This window comes from Anser anser (assembly GCF_964211835.1).
Source record: "Anser anser genome assembly, chromosome: 1".
In the NCBI taxonomy this organism is placed as follows: Eukaryota; Metazoa; Chordata; class Aves; order Anseriformes; family Anatidae; genus Anser; species Anser anser.
In genome coordinates, this window is record NC_139720.1 from 523,144 (window position 1) to 540,579 (window position 17,436).

Below are 17,436 nucleotides of genomic sequence, written 5' to 3' on the forward strand. Positions count from 1 at the left end.
TTCCTGGCCACTGTAGGACATTATGGTGACATTTTTCTTGAGCTGTCTACCATATCCCAGAGTTCTTAATTCTGGTTAGTAATGGTCATCTCAGAGCCTGGGATCTTATGTATGAGGAGAGAATTTTTTTCCTTGTGCCTCAGTTTTTCTCAACATTACATTTCATCTTAGATTTTTAACCCCAATGACAGAAGATCTTTCTACAGTTCTTCACAGTTTTCCTCATCTTTAATACTCTGAATAGTTCAGCATTATCAGAAAACCTGGTTGCCTTTCATTCCTCTCTCATAAGTGGTCTAGGGCTATGCTGAACAGCTTAAGTCCTGGCACTAATTCCCTGCAAGACTCCACTGCTGACCTTTCATCTGATGTGAAATCCTGTAATTTTCTACCTGCTAATAAATTGAACACGTAAGAACCTTCCTTTTTATCACATGGCTTCATGGCTTCCTCGAGAGATCTTAGTGAAGGACTTTGTCAAATGGTTTTGTAAGTTGACTTCAGTTAAGTTTCTCTTGTCAAATAACTTGTATCTATGCTTTTTTTCCCAGGCCCTTGTCTTTGGCCATTCTCTCTGGCTGCGTGTCAGTTTACCCCTTGCTCTGTTGCAGTGTTGGCCCATTGCATGTCTGCAACAAAACCTGCTTGTGGTGCTGGGGCGATTTGATTCAAGCTAGCGCTTCCTAAAGGTGCTCTTTGTGAGACCGCTGAGTTCAGCTGCCTCCTCTCTGCACGATCCACCAGCACAATCCTGGCAGGCCCCGTAGCCTCCAACACCTTTGCCTGTCCTTGTGCTGTGCTCATGCAACGCACATCCCTAAGCACTGGGCTCAAAGGGGGGTGCTCGAATGGTGCAGACACAAGCTGTTCTGCACTGGTTATTTTGGGGGTCCATGACAGCTTCCTGAGGGGGCTGGCTGCACCCCCATAAGTTTGGTTCATCCCCGCTATCTACACATCCCAGAGAATCCCTGAATCGCAGAGGCTGGGAGGGACCTCCTTTCTCTGCATCCGTATGTATGACCTCAGGGAACTGCAGTAAGATTAGAGGCAAGGTGTTCTCTTAAAACGCTGCGTTAACGTTCCCAGCTGTGATGCTGGGATGTACCCCTGCGTGTGCTGGCTGGCTGCTGTATCCCAGTGCTAGAGTCGTGCCCAGTGTTGCCATCACAGGCCTGGAGCTGTCCCCTCTGCTGCCGTCTTGCAAAAAGCGGCGCCGTGCGCCCACCAGCACCACACGCCCGCCAGCCCGGCCCCGCTGGAGCTCGCACACCACGGCGAGCGCCGCTCTTCCAGCCACAGGGTGCTCCAGGACCTTGGCTGTCTGCAGTCTAGTCCTGGCGGTCCGTGACCCTTTTTCTTTTTCCATGGCCTCTTGCAGAGGCGCTTCAGCCTTGGATCTGTCTGCGAATCCCTGTGCTTCTGAAGGGAAAACCTCCCCACAGCACGAAGGTCGGGTTTTGTTCAGGTGTCTGTTACGGCCTTGTACCCTGCATGGAGCTTTGGCACTGTGACTGTCCCACCCCAAAGGTTCTCTGGTAGGCTTCCTGCTTCATGTGTGTGTGAAAACTGATTTTAGTATTAGTTTTGATGCCTTTTGCAAATTGTTCCACAGATTTATGTTTGGTCTGTCATAACTGTGTTTACATTTAGCCTGACAGAGTTATAATTCTTTCCTTGTTCCTCACTTGGCCATGGTTTCAGCTTTAAGAAGGATGTTTTCTTGTCTTTTATAACCTCCATTTCCCTGCTGTTTAGCCATGCCAGCTTCTTTCTGTTCTTTGTCAATCTGTAAAATGTATTTGCACTGTGTCTCCAGCATGGTGTCCTTAAACAGTCTCCATCTGTCTCCTTTGCTGAGGATAGGATAAATCCACATTGCAGAATTTGGATTTTCTATGACTTGTTTTTATTATTTATAGAAATATGCATTGTTCTTCCATAAATACATATTGGACAAACACAGACATAATGTTCTTTAATCTCCTTTCATTCAGGCAAAGGGAGATTTTAGATGTCATCTATTTTTTCTCAGTACATGCAGCAACTGAAGCCAGTGATACCACTAACTGTAACGTCCCTGTTTGTGACAATTTTCCCCTTTAAATATATGCAGCATAGGTTTCATGAGCTAGCGATACATCTTAAGACTTGAGATGCCGTTGCATGTTACCTTGTCTGTCTCTCTGTGCATCTGCACAACCGAGTGGCTCCGATGTCAGCTCTGAACAACGCTGTTTCTGTGGAGCAGAATTCCCACAGGTGTAATTTAGCAGCGTTAAGCATGCATGAGAGCCTGCCTTTGCCTCCTTTTTTAGTCGACACCATTTTCCACCGCTTGCCGAAGAAGTGATGCTGGAAGGCAGCGGATGATGAATCTCGTCTCTGCAGCCTGGGGCCACGCTCGCTGGTCCGCGTCCCGTGGTCACTGTCGGAGCGTCGGGTTCAGCACGTCTGGTGGAGAGCACACCCAGTGAGAGGGAGCTGGAGAGCAGCACCTCTCTGGCTGCAACGCCTTTTCTGGCAAGTGAGGAGAAAAATTTGGGACAAATAGCTTCTTTCTGCCAGCATTAATATCAGCCTGATTATTCCACAGGCTTACCTTTTCTGTGTCTCTGCGATGGCTTCTTTTCCTTGACTCGACTGCTTTTCAGCAAGGTCTTAACAGCTTTCTCATTATCTCTGTTGGTTTGAAGTCCAGGTGAAATGTATCGTAGACTTCTCATTCCCTTAATGAGGTGCTTTATTTTAATGTTTTGGTTAACTTCCTAGAAGTTACTAGTTTGGTGTGTTTAAATAAAATGCTTCCAGTACTGAAAATACCCTGTGAAAACTGTCCATATTTGAACTGGGAAGGTGATACTTTTTCCTAACCGTCTTCCTCACTTTCTGCAATATCTGATCTTCAGAATTTCTCTGGTTCTCAAAGCCCACATTTCGTCTGGGACTGAACAGCTGTGGTTTGGGGTTTTTAACTGATGGCTGAAAAGCGTTTGACCAATGCAGGAGGGAATGTGATCTCAAACAACACATCCTTCCTGGGATTTTGCTGCACTTTCAAATTGTGTGTGTGTGTGTGTGTGGCTGGAAGGTGGTTTCTTCTGGGGGAAGAGTTGCTTTTCATGTGTCAGTTTGCTTTTGACGTAGTTCATAATCAGTGCCTTTAATGAGCTACCTCCTGACTGAATTAAACAGAAAATGTTACTGATGATAATCAGTGCCTTAGGATCAGTTACAAGCATAAATAGGCTCCTTTCTGGCCCCCTCTCCATTTCCTGGTGTCCTTTGCTTTCATTACAGAAGCACCGCTGTCACCTGCATTTCCAGAGATGTCATGATCCATTTTCGTGGAGTTTTAAGTGGATTATTTTTCCATTCAGGATAGGGCTTTTCCCAGTTCCACTCTGATATTACTGCTCAGGTCCCCTGGCTGCCAGTCTCAGGGGCTGGGAGGCTCTTCTGGGACAGAAGTACACTTAGGACACCTGCTCCTTTACTCTTCCCCAGGCTTCTGCTGGCAGTAAATGTTTGAGATGAGATGCTTAGTCTGACCTGCTGTGGTCATTCTTTTTCTCTTGTATTCAAACAGAGCCAGTACAGCCGTGTTACTCTTTGGCTATTGCCCGTGTCACAGCAGAGCAGGACCGTGACACCTGCCTCTGCAGAGCGCTCGGGCCTGGGTAGATCTCCACGGCCTCCTTGCTGCCAGGGATGCTGTACCTCGCAAACCGCTCAATAGCGATGTGCCCAGTCCATCCCAGGCCTCCAGGACACATGCCCGTATCCTGTTGATTTCTGCTAGGAGCTTAAGTGTTTGGTGTACAAGTCTAATGGTGATCGCCTTCCCTAAAGCTTCACCAGCCCTGGGAAGTGAGATGGGTGAGGAAGGAGGCCTTAGGCCTGGATGTGCCGTAGGCATCCATGCTGTTTCATTGCTAGCTTGCTCTGCGGGATAGATTTGAACTGGGCCAACTCCCAGACAATCCCAGTTATAGAGCAAGGCCGGCTCTCGTCAGAGGCAATTTCTGAAATGCAGCTTGGAAAGAGCTGCTCTGTGTGCTGGTTTTAATTTTCTGGGGCAGAGAAGAAAGTTTGTCCACGAAGACCTGGACTGCTGTGGCCAGAGACTGGTCTGTGGCCCAGTTACTCATCATTGCTATAAATCATCCTTCTGTTGCATCAGACATTTTCTGCACAAGGTACCTGAGCAGAATTACACTGCTGTGTCACTGCCTGGCTGTGGGTCATGGTGTGTGAGGTTTTTACTGGGAGAGGCCTAGTGTGGTTCATCTTCCACCTACGTCAGGCTCAGCTGACCTTAAATTATTCCTGAGGAGGATTTACCTAAAAGCTCCCTGTAAGTGACCTTCCACCACCACCTCTGTTCCTGTGCCTCAGCATGCATCATTACTGCTGAAAAGCGGTGTGGCACCTTTTAAGCATTTTCTCCTGGGAGTAATCGAGTCAGTACATCAAACCAGGTCTTTCCTCAGGCTATGTTTCCTGGGCCCTTTATCTTCCAGATGTCTTCCTCAGGACTCTTTCCTGTTGACCCACATCTTTCTGGAAGTGTGGTGCTGGCAACCGGACAGCTGAGCGGTACTCTTTATCTAACTTCAGGAATGTGATTCACATCACTTCGCTGTAGGTGTCTACCATGTAGGTGTCTGAGCTCATCGCCCTGGCTTTCCCTGAGAGTCGATGCAGATGTGTGCAGTGAAGCCAGGGGTGCCATTCATTTGACAAAATGTAGGCGGTCATTTCAGCATGGGATGAATCACAGCTCCATTGACTTCACCGAACAGATCTCCATTGAGTCTAAAAGGAGCCTGGAGCAACTTGCTCACTGTGGGTGCTTGTTTTATATACGCCCACATATAACTCGATGACTCCCAAGGCTACTGCTGCTTGGAGCAGGGCAGAAGGACTATGTCAGATCTTAGACAGCACTCTTGCTTATTTTTCTCCAGTCTGTCCGGTGTGACACTGCAGCTGATGCTTCTGAGTCCGAAGTGGTATTTGTGGCTTTCCCTGCTGGCTGTCCAGCCGGTCCTTCTGCAGCCTCTGCCTTTCTTTTCATAGTTCCTGCCTAGTGCCTTGAACTTTCCTTTCTCCTCCAGTATTTTTCAGGCCATTTTTCCAGTGATGGTACCACATGAATCCAAGTCCCCTCTTCCAACATTTTGCTGTCCTTCGAGTTAGGACCCTCTGCAAGTTTAAGTTTACTCCCTATTACATCCTAGTCATTGGTGAAGACACTGAGGTTGTCCCAAGACAGACCCGCTTTTAAATCCCACTTTATATTTCCATCCAGTTCAACGGTGAAAAATGTCAAACCAGCTATTTATTCACCGTGCAGCAGTTTATGTTCCCCTTGCTTTTTGTGAGAATGTCTTGTGAGAGCATTCAAAGTGTTTAACTGGCATCAAGATATATATCACAGAACTGCCTTTCCCATGTTCATGAGACCTACTATGTTCAAACAGAAATTAGGTCAGTTTAGCACAATTTGTTCTTTCAAATCCGTGCCACCTGGGATTTATCACCTTCTTTTCTTCTAGATGTTTTATTAAACTGTTGTGTTGTTTGTTAGAGTTTTCCTGGGAATTAAGATGAGTTACCTCAATTTATACTTCCTTTGATCTTTCTATTGCCTGTTTTTAAAGATGCGCGTGATGCCTTTTTCAGATCTTCTGGAGTGTCGTGCATCCCATGCAAGTTCTCAGAACAATCCATCATAGCTCTCAGATGTTTTCCACCAGCTCCCCAGGCACTTTCAGAGAACTTCAGCCGGCCCAGATAATGGAAAATAAAAAATTTGAATTCCTCCAATTGCTGTTTTTTCCACTTAAGTCAGAGCTCATCTTTGCCATCACAGTGTTACCAGGATGACTGGAGTTAATTGTAGCTATTTAGTCCAGTCATAACCTTGCTATTTTTTTGTAATTGTTCATTTGATCTATTAGGTTTGTCTCTCTAAACAGTCACAAATTTACTAAAATAATTAGCCCTGGTCAAGTGCATTAACTGTCTGTAATTTGGTTTCAGTAAAAGGTAAACCAGCCGAAGGAGGTCTGATGCCCAACCCTGGCATTGCAGGAGCGAGACAATCCATCAGGCTTTGCGTTGCCTCAAGCAGCAGCTCTGAAGGGCCGTGCTCTGACGCCTCTGTGTCGTTACACTAGCTCATCTGTTTACTCATTTACCGGTTACATGTAGGGCACAGTCATCTGGCAGTGAACTTGAGGTGCTGTTTTCCATCAGGTATCATAACTTGATTAACATTTATGACCCAAGAGTATTAAATCACTATTTTGCTTAATCTTTCTCAAATATTTTAAAATTCAAATAACTCCTCACTACATTTTTTTGAAAGTTCCTATTTTTATTTAGACAAAAATAAAGAAATGAGTAATTCAGGTTACTTTTTTGGTATGACATGATCACAGATCTTTGATTGCACTGCTTCACCTCCTTCCCCAGGCTGGTTTTTGCTTCTTTTTCCAGCTCTTGGAGCTCTAGCAGTGTCAATCAGTGGCATCTCAGGTGACTTTCTACTCCCCCATGATTCTAGTTCACAAAAATTTAGTGGGTTTTTATTTCACTTTTTATATAGATCTATCTGTAGAACTATTTAGTGTGGTTATATCAAAAAGTGAAGGTGTCCACTGGATTTTACTGTAGTCAGTTATGAACCCGAGGCTTTTTTTGGTGTTTGTAGAGATAAATGGCAATAGGCAAAGAGTTTGCAGGTTCCAGAGGGACTTAAACTGGGAGTGCTCTTGCAAGATCCCCCTTGCAAATCAAACTTTGTAAATCCCTCTGTGAAAGACACAGAGGAGGGGAGTGAGCTAAAACAAATAAATGTCCAACATTTCCAAAAAACCCACAGGTGCCTCTACATACTTACTGTCGGAGCGTCCAGAGACAGAAAGAAGCATGTTGGGGAGTTTTCCTATTGTTTCTGACAAGTTTAGATTTTGAATTAAGATGCTTCTTGCCGGTTTATTTGCAGGTGGAGGTTTAATTCAGAGGTGGAGGAAAGAATGAAATATTTTTGCAAAGTAACTTTTGGTAAAGCAGCAGCGGGCTGAACTTGTTTAAAGGTGTACATTATTAGAGGAAGTCTTGGTAGATGAGGATTGTTGGAGGCTGCATAAACCATACTTATACAGGATACAAGTGGTTTTGTCAAGAATTTTTTCAGTTTATCGTCTGGATAAAACAACCACAGAGGTCTCATGGAAGAATTAGAAGTACAGAATTTTATCATGGATTCCTTTTTCATTGATAAAACAACCACAGCAGGACTAGTTGGGCACTTGGCCCACCACTAGGTAAAATAAAAACCACAATTTTGTACAGAACATTTGTTTGCCTTTACCTCTCTCTCCTTCTCCTGCACATACACCTGCACAAACGCATGCTAGTAGAGGTGGCAGAATTTCTCATGGTATAGGGTTAAGATCTCACGCAGGGCATCTACGGGGGCTTGACGTGTCCATTGGAAAAGGGAGGATATTCCCCTGGATGTGAAATGTCTTAGGTCTAGTTCTGTTCCTAGACAGTAAGCGACGGCTCAAGGAGAAGGTAAAGGCTTGATACAGGAATCATGGTTTGAGGTTGTCTGGCTGCTCTTAGGTGGACAGGAGAATCGTTCTCCCGTAATGGCCTCTTCTGGGCGTTGCAGGTATGAATCTGTTTCCAGTAGGACATGCTAGACTTGGAAGAGAGGATTTTGTTGTAGAAGGGAGAGTTTTACATGTGTCAGGGAGCATATGCATAACCAGCTCTGCTTTTGAAAGACAGGCAATGTGTTGAAAATGTGACATAAATGGATGACTGTGTGACAGCAGCCACCTCCTTTAAAGCAGTTCACATAGTTTTGTTGAATTTTGTCCACACCTAGGTACTTCGTTGCATGAAGTGATGGGTTTATAGATACCTCCCCTTTTTTTTTTTAAATGTGTAATGCCAAAGAATGTCCAAAATTAGAGCACACAGTGAAATAACAGGGAAGTCCAAGGAGTTTAGGCTTGAGTTCTGTGTTAATTTTGTTGGACAGCATCTCTCCTGAGTCTCCTAGAGTGCCTTGGTACCTGCGGCCCTGGCATGTATTGACTTCTGTGATCGCTTTCCCTTGGTCTTGGAAAACAAAGGACTCTGCCCACCTGTCTCGATAGGAGAGCCAGAGACCGTTGTGATGTTAACGGCAGTCATAAAACTCTACCAAAAAGCGGGTGGCGATGCCCACAGAGGCATCGCTGTCAGGCGGGGCTGCAGATGGGCAGGGTGCAGAGGTGCGCCCGGTCTGGGGGAGCGTGCACAGGACGGGGCCGCCAGCCAGGCCCGTGCAGCAGCACCCGCAGCCCCTCTTTCGCCCCGAAGCGCGGCTCCCGCACCCCTGCCGTGGACGCGCGGTCCCGGCGTGGCGCAGCCGCTTCCCTGCGGCACACCCGGGGCAGGGGGGCGGCCGTGGGGCTGCCGTGCCGCAGTGTGCCCGCTCCGTGCCCTCCCTGCGGGTCGGGGGCCCGGCACCCACGCGTGCGGCCAGGGGGCCGCCGCACGCCGCCCGTCCCCCTCTGCCTGCCCGGGCTGTGGCGCGGCGCGTAACGCGTCCTGCCGTGCTGCCGAGCGGGACCGAGGTCCCTGATTAATTCTACTCTGATGTCAGACATGCGGCTCTGCTGGGAGGGATTTGCAGGGCTGCATTTCAGCTCCCGTTTGCGGAGAGAAGCCCTCTCCCCGTGCCCCCCGCCTCTCCTGGAGCCTGTGGATGATTTTGGTTGGAAGGGCCGCCAGCACCCGGGGGCTGCTCAGAGCCACGCGTCCGTTCCTCTCTCTCCAGCACCGGATTTTTTTCCGTTCTTCTCGGCTAGCTGCTGTTGAGGGCAGGGAAGAGCGGCTTTGTTAAAATAGGACAATGAAATGCATCCCCCCTCTTCTAATGACAGACGGTTACTTAGCAACGAGGGGGGGGATTTTAAGAGAAGATCAGAGCATCGGGATGAGGATATAAACTCTGCCGTTCTCTCTCCCAGGAAACTTACCAAAGAGGCACCTTTCCTTTTGTCAGGCATCTAATTTTTTCATACAAGAGGCAACTGGAAAGTCTCAGAGCATCTTCCCTGATGGATGGATGGCTGCCTCCCCCCGCACCTCCTCTGCTCAGGCGCTCCACTCTTCAGTTACATGTTAAGGGCATCATTTAAAGGGAAGCCCAAGTGGGATCAGTAAGCTCCCTGCATGCGTATGCAGGTGACTGAGAAGGGGACCGGTGGGCAGAAGGGTGATCCAGGCAGCCAGGGCTTCCCTCCACCTACATATTGAGGGAAAGTAGCTTTCGTCTTTTTGTTCTGACTTTGGGCAAGGGAGGGAGGGAAGCAGAGTGTTCCCAGCTCCTTGCTGAGATGAAACAGTCGATGAGAAGAGGTCTCCTTGTCACAGGCACAAAGGCCACCTCCGCCTGGCAGCATGGTGCTGAAATCTAACCCTAGCATCATTCTCTTGTGCTCTTTCCTGCCCAGTGACTACATCATTGAGGAGAAGACGGCCGTGCTGCAGAAGAGGGAGCATGAGGGATTCGGGTTTGTGTTGCGAGGGGCCAAAGGTAAGGGCTGCTTCTTTCACTTGGTCCTGGGGTTGGGGGAGAGCTCCGTCTCGTCACCTCGGTTAGCGCTCCGGACCCTGCTTCCCTGGCTGCATGGAGCAGCCCTCGAGCCCTGTGCATCAGGGTCTCCTAAGGGAATCTCTTTTCTCCTTCTCTGACAGCTAGGCAGTGTGAGTGCAGTCTATTTCTGGGTACGTGCATTGTACAGAAAATGCCATTCATGGTAAATGTGCATCTCTTGAACGTTCTGGGGTGTTTTTCTGGTACAGATGCTGGTATTTGTAGCTTTGAATTTGTAAGAGTTTTCACTTCTGCCGATTTACTGGGTGTATGAAGTGCATCTGCCGTTCCAGGTACAGGTGTAAGCCCCATGGGGTAGGGCCGGTGTCCTCCACGGCTTTTTTTTTTTTTTTTTTTTTTGTGCTTGAAGTTTTTCACTGTTCTTTGAGTGTGTACAGCTGGGGTCCTCCTGGGGGCCCTGGCTGTGTTGGGGCTCAGCCCCAGCACGAGGGCAGGCTGGTGGAAGCTCTGCCTCGGCCCCTGTGCTGCCAGCAAGCCTCTGCTGGTGCCCGGGGCACGCTTCACCTGCACAGCCCTGCAATACCTGAGCGCTGGCAACCGGCACGTTGGACCCGGTTGTTTCTGTGGCTCCTGTTTCAAGAAACTGATCTTTTTGCTACAAAAAAAGAGTCCCTTGAGGACCGTTAATGAATGTGCTCACATTCACCCAGGAATGGGCTTCAGCCCCTGCGATGGGGGGCAGGTCCCCCTCAGGCTGGGGGTCCTCTCGCCTGCATTTCCAGGCTGAAGGCACGGCAGAGGCTGGGGGTCTGGAATACAGCTGCTGGCAGCAGAGGCATAGCGGCGCAGGCTGCCGTCCCTTCCCCGCATGTAGGGTGCAGGATGCGGGAGGGAAAGCGTAAATGAGTGGCTGCCAGCTCCTCTAGTAGAGCTGCACCTTTCCTGGACTTGCGTGTGCCTGGAGATCGTTGCGGTTTGGACTTAAATCTTGGGTGTGATTTTCTGTCAGGATTCCTGAATTGCCTTTGTTCTGCCCGTGTCTCGAGGGGGCTCCGTGTGCCAGTGGGTGTGTTTGTGTTCCAGTCAGAATATGGTCGCTGTCTCTCTCCTTCCCTGTCTCTCCCCTTCCCTAAATATGTGACATACGTGTCTGTCCATGTACTGCTCACATCGGTCTGTGTAATGTGGAGTGAAACTTCAGGGCTCAAAATGGCATCCATTTTTTTGCCGGATCAGACTTGCAGCTGTCGTGTTAGGACAAAAAGGGATAAATTGTGCCCTATTTCCATTTTTGTTTGTGTGTTTGCCCTCCGAACGTCTGCAGGCTCTGTATTTTCCTTTGTCTGCCGAGGCTGAGGGAGCGGACTTGGGGCGGGTTGGACAGTGGGCGTGAGGCTGTGTGGGGCCGGGGTCTGGCTCAGGCATTCGCAGCCTGGCGCTGCTGCAGGGGCTCTCGGCAGGGCTGCAGGGGCCGCGTCTCGGAAGCCCCCGCAGGATGGACGCGGTCTCTGGTGCCGCCGCCTGGGGCGGGGGTGCCCGTGTGTCTGCCGATGCCCCAGGGGAGCAGCACCCTCCTGGCGGAGAGGGGCTTGTGGCGCCTCTGTCACCCCCTCACTTCCCTGCCTCTCAGCCTCGAGCTTCCTGCTGCTGGGGGCTTTAATCTGGAAACAGCATTGGGATCTTCTGTCTTGGCCCCACCTGCCGACACTGCTCACGCTTCATTTAGATAGCGAAGCACTTCAGGTCTCTTGGGGTGGTCTGGAGAAGGAGCCCAGGAACGGGAGGGAGCAGAGTCAGCAAAGTCCCTGCAGAGGGAAGGAGCTGGTTAAGTGAGACACAGCTGGATGATCCTCAAGGGAAGCTGCACTTCATGCTGCAGAGGATGGTGAGAATCTTGCACGGCTTCTGGCAGTCGTGCTGGTTCCTTCCAAGCCGGCTTTACCCATCCGTGTGACACTGCCCCACCGGCTGCATCCCAGGCAGGGGGAGCCAGCCCTCCCCAGCCCACTGCGTCCCCCTCTGCCTCCAGCACCCGGGGGAGGCCAGGTCCCAGTCAAACCAGCGGAGCGTTTGGGCAGAGCTTATCCCTGGATCCCTGCAGGAGATGATGTGCAGCTTTCTGACGCGGGGTTTGCCCGCAGCTGTTGCCTCAGCGAGTCGTGTGGATGGAGCAAGGGGCAGCAGTGAGGCAGCACCTTTGCTCAGCACCCTGAAGGAGGGTGGTGAGCAGGTGGATTTACTGCTGCATTTCTCAGCCCAGAGAGACCAGCCCTACCTTTCACGCACACAGGTGATAGACCTGTGCTGAGCACAGGTATGAGATGAAATGTTTTCGTGATGAAGTGCTGAGAGATGATATTTCTAGGCGTCTAATATCCTGAACTCAGTCACTCTTCTGTGTATACATGGAAGGTTCTTCTAGCAACCTCTTTCTGCCTACCATGACCACAGATCAGGCACTGTCCCTGTAGTAGTATGATTCATAAAGTATTCATACATACTTCACTAGGGCCATCCTTGTAAACAGTGCTTGTTACAGCCGATACAGCGACCGCACCTCACACATGGTTTCAGCAGATCCATGCTACCTGTTCGCTGAGCGAGGAGTGCTGTGACTGTGCCAGTTCATACTCATTTGGCGTCTGGTTACAGTGGGTTCTGTGAAAGTGGTGGAGGGACACACAGTCCCTGACTCAGCCATTTAGTAATTAAGGAGGAGATAATTTAATGAATAGCAAAGATATTGCCTATAATGTGAATCGTGTTTAAAAAAAAAAAAAAGAGAGAGAGAGAAATGGCCCTAAGTCCTTGCTCCAGGGCATGAGCTTTTGTTTGTCTGTTTAATTTGGGGAGAAGTCCCCAGGCAGGGCAAGTTATGCAAGAAGTTTCCCAAGATTGTTGCTTCCTGTGATATGTGTATCTCCTGCAGCAGCTGATCCTGTATGCTGCTGGCGAGAAGATGTCGTACCAACCTAGTGCAGGGCTTGTTCTGCTTCTGCTTCTTTCCAAAATGTTGCAAATCTTTGTGGTTTTTGTTTGTTTGTTCGTTTGTTTTTTTGCCAGGTTTCCAATCAAGCTAGCACTTACCTGCTGTACCAAGAGTACCTGTATTGATGCAGGACACAGACCCGCTTTCCACGTCTGCCCAGCTCTCGCTGCTCCTTGGAGCAAGCTTTGTACCCATGCCCTCCCTCCCTGGGCTCCCTGCTTTCACACAGCCCCACGTCCCTGCTGCTCTCCTCTGCAGTCTCTCCACTCCTGTACACGACACAGCACTCCCTCCACCCCCACGTTCAGTGTCTGTCCACGCGTTTGAGCCGGACTGTTACGGAGAGCTTGCCGAAGCAGTGGGGTGTGCTCACCTGCTGCTCAGCCCCGAACCTGCCTCTGTCTGAGGGCGTTCTGGGGGCAATTCCCATGGGTGACTGCCAGGTCCAGTGGGGCGTAGTGCAGAAATCCCACTAGGGGACAACTTAATCAGCAAGTCACACGGAGCTGTCAGAGCTGAATAAGCTTGGGCACAGCAATGCACGGGTGTGGCTGTGCTTTGGAGACCAGGTCCCTTGCTCCACGTATGGTCTCAGACAGCCCAAGCGTGGGACTGTCATCACATGAGTGGCAGCGGCATCCCGTAGATGCAGGGGCTGCCAGATAACCCAGTGCCAGTGGTGAGATGCCAGCTGAGGCGGACAGAAAGGCTCAGTTTGTAACCCGGCCCCATCCTTCCTTGCTGGGACACAACAGAACCGCCTGGGAAGCGGTGTTGTCTCCAGCCTGCTCTGGAGCACTCCCCATGAACACTGGATTATGTTTAGCGACACGGGAGAATTGGGCAGTGTGGCCACACAGCTCCAGTCTTGTACTTGGAAGCCTGTGCAGCTATCACAAACGTCTCTTTGCCTGTTCCTGGCCATCATGTGAGCTTGGGCACAGCAAGCTCACTGAGATTCCTTCTCCAGTCCTACAAATGCCTAGGGCTGGCCTGGTTCCACAGTCAAGACACAGTTGCAAGGTGCTCAGAGAGCTCAAGGCCAGGTCAGGGAGGGTCTCTGCACGGATGGCATTTTAGGACTCGTGTGCTTCACCAACTCCTGTTTGTCTTTTGCCATGTTTTCTCTGCAGGAGGGGTTAAAGTTTGATATTCAGCAAAAGATGTTTGTTTGCATCCCTTTGTGTAAAGAACAGCCAGAATTGATGATACTGCAGTTACTGAGACAAAGTGCCTTGGGTGAATTCAGTGATCCAGCCACCCAAGCTTTGTACTTGCTTCAATCTGTAGCAATCCGTTGGGCACTTGAGGGAGTTTTAGTTTCTTTTCCTGTCCAACACTTGGTGTGAAGACCTTACATTCAGCAACAGAAGCCCCTACAAGTTGAGCGTCAGTGCCGTGAATTGCTTGGTGCAGGGTCTCATGGCCTTACAAAGGTCTATGACAGCCGCAGCTCCTGCTCTGCACAGCCCTGGGGGCACGAGGACGAGGCATGGTGCAGGAAGCATGGTCAGAGCTTGAGGATCTCACTGTTGGTCTAGCAGGCAGAGGGGAAGCTGGCCTAAAGCCCTGCAGCAAATTCTGGGACATGCTGGTATCATAACATTTCACGGAACTGGAAGAGCTTATTTATGGTTTTCAGAATGTGGCTTTTATGCAGAGGAGTGCTGTGACACTTTGTGACCCTCAGGATGATAACAAAGTGGGACTGGAAGATGTATTTAAAGCACTTCAAACACCATGTCTGTCATCTGTATTGTTAAGGGCGGTATCATCATTATGGAGATCTAATGGAAGCCTGGAAACAAAGCTCAGTAGAATCTAGATATGGTAAATGCTGCTTTTGACCCATCTTTTATACTAGCCTTAGAAACTTTAAAACTCAGGAGCTGATTTTAATTAACCTCTGTGGCACCCCTTCTCTTCCTACCTCCAAATACACGTACTCTGTAGGTGCCTGTTATCCACTGACCAGCTAGCTGCAAGTGGCTACCAGGTGCTCCGATATTCTGGGACGTGCCTTCAGGATTTTAGGTGAGAAGTACCAAGTAGCTAAGATATCCTGCAGTAAATATGATTTAGAATCCTTTTTTTTTTCCACTCTGTAAATGCGAAGCCTTCATCTTGAAATGAGATCGATTGCGATGCTGCAAGAGTCAAAATCAGGGCTGGGGTTTACTGCATGAGGTCCTTGGGAGCAGCTCCTAATGAAGACGAGCAGCTCAGGGCAGTGACAGCTCACAGGTCCGGGCACTCCTCTGGCCCTGGCAGGTACCAAGGAACTGGGGCGTCGTTTTCCCTCGGGTGCCCCTGTGGCATCAGTGCCATCCTCCTGGCAGCAGCAGCGCGGCGGGGGCAAACCAGCCCTGCAGGGACAAGATCCCCTGTGCCCTGCAGCGCTGCCAGCTGGGTTTGGGTGCTGCAGGGCCTTCGCCCTGAGATCCGCAGCATCGAGGGGTTCTCAGAGCTCCTGCCGAGCTCCCTGGTGACCTGTCTCTTTCGGGACTTCTGACTCTTCGGGGTGCAGCTGAGGATAGAGCCTATGGTGCAAGGCAGCCCAGATGACATTAGATTTTTAAGATCAGGAAATGGCCACAGTGATCAAATTGTACAACTAAAGCTTTGGTGTTAACGTGATAGTTTCTTGACTGGTACGAATTATAATTCTTGAGATTTAAAGTCATGAGATTTTGCAATGAACAGTAGACCTCCTTGTTAGGAAATTCTACGTCATTACCGGTGAGAATTTCTGCAATTTAATTCCAAAGCTATTGATTTAGTTATGCCCTTGTCAGCTGGATAGAAAGAGCCTCCTTAAATTTTATTTCCTTCCTGTGTAGGTACTTACAGATGAATTGTTACCCATATTACATACTTCTGACCTAACACTTTCCTGCAGGCTCTGGTCTGGAAGCAGTATTAGGGAGGATCTGGTTCCAAGCCGAATTTTGGGTTGGCTGGGTTGCTGCACTCAGGCTTGGCCTGGGCCGTTGTGAGACATCGGAGGTTGGGTTTCCCAAGTTGTGTACGGAGCATATAATGTCTTCTTCCTTCGTTACTGCGGCTGCATCAGGCTCTGAACATGGTGGATTGTTCTGGTGCCTTATTTCGTTGGTGGCTGGGCTGATGATGAGGCCCTGGCTGAGGTGAAGCTGACGGGACAGGAGGTGGAAGTCTGACGGACGTGATGTGAGGAGCTGCACGGCAAGGCGGGTAGCGATGGGAGAGCTGACCAAGTTACAGGTGGTGCCGTGAGGGACGGCTGGGTTTCGCTGGCGTTTAAGGGAGAGTGATGCTAGAAATGGCCAAACCTCACAGATAGCTGAAGGGGAACACTGGGCCGTCACCTGTGTGAGGCCAGCACTGGCTCCCAGGTGTTTCGGACGGTGCGCTGTGCTGCGTGCAGGCGGTGCCCAGATGTCTGCGTCCCGCTGCGCGCGGGCAGCCTGTGGAGCATGGCTCGTGCAGCGCTCCGTCTCCGTGCCCGCGAGGAGCACAGGTTTTCCTGGCTCTGGGCTGGACAGAGTGCCTCGAGGGCAGAGGAGTGACAGCGATGGTCAGAGTTTCTCCTACAGCAGTGAATTTTCCATTCACGCTTCATCTTTTGCAGAGCACTATTCTGCAGGGGTGCTTCTGCCCCTTTCAGCTGTGGTTTGGAAGGAGACGTGCGCGCCACCAAGGTGTCTTAAATGTGGCATGGTTTGTAGGCGCTTCATAGGGCTTTCTAGCAACATTACATTTAATTCTGTTTCTTATGAGAAAACAATGTGCCCAGTACCCATCAGCTTAAAAACAAAGACCGGGTTGGGCCCTTCTGGACAAAACATGCAGCGTGCAGCTGGACTCGTACACAGTACGATGGGCGAACAGCTGGCTGGCGGGTCAGGCTCTAAGGGCTATAGTAAATGGGGTTGCACCAGGCTGGCAGCCAGTCGCTGGTAGGGTTCCCCAGGGCTCCTTTTTAGGGTCAGTTCTCTTCAATGTTTTTATCAGTGACCTGGACAGAGGAGCTGAGCACACACTAAGTAAGTTTGTGGACAGTACTAACTTGATAGGAGTTGTCAATTCCCTTAAGGGTAGAGGGGCCCTACAGAGAGATCTTGATGGGTTGGAGCACTGGGCAATCACCAAATGTAAGAAATTTAACGAGAGCAAGTGCCGGATTCCGCACCTAGAGCAATGCTGTCCTGAATGTACATACAGACTGGGGGACAAGTGGCCGGAGGGGGATCTGGCGTTTGGGTTGATAGCAAGCTCAGTGTGAGTCGATGGTGAGCCCTGAGGGCCAGAAGGGTCCTGGGGTGCATTGTAAGTGGTGTAGCTAACTGGTCAAAAGAAGCAACAGTCCCACTATACTCAGCACTGCTGCAGTTTCACCTTGAGCACTGTGTGCAGTTTGGGGCTCCACGATATAAGAAAGATATAAAAATATTAAAGAGTGTCCAGGGCAGGGCACAAAGGAGGGCAACAAAGATGGTAAAAGGACTAGAGGACAAAACATATGAGGAGCAGCTGAGGTCCCTTAATTTGCTCAGCCAGAGAAAAGGAGGCTGAGGGAAGGAAACCTACGGCTTCCTCACGAAGGGAGTGGAGGGACAGGCTCTGCTCTCTTCTCTCTGGCGACGGGACCTAAGGGAACGGCGTGGAGCTGGGACAGGGGAGGGTCAGGCTGGGTGTTAGGGAAAGGTTCTGCACCCAGAGGTGGTTGGGCACATGGACATGGCACTGAGCCTGTTCGAGTGCTTAGGTGCATGGTTTAACTCTTAGGTTGCCATGTTTGGAGGTAGGAGTTGGTCTCGATGATCCTCGTGGGTCC

At 49.9% G+C, this 17,436-nt stretch overlaps 1 protein-coding gene across 11 annotated transcripts in view; it reads left to right on the forward strand.

Annotated features, from left to right (window-relative positions):
* Window positions 1-17,436, forward strand: part of SHANK3 (SH3 and multiple ankyrin repeat domains 3) — a 389,687-nt gene that overhangs the window by 287,197 nt on the left and 85,054 nt on the right. For all 11 annotated transcript variants that reach the window (XM_083835493.1, XM_083835500.1, XM_083835499.1 and 8 more), the window contains one exon: window positions 9,528-9,610. In XM_083835493.1, coding sequence (XP_083691619.1) covers window positions 9,528-9,610 — 83 coding nt within the window. The remainder of the gene's footprint in view (window positions 1-9,527; window positions 9,611-17,436) is intronic.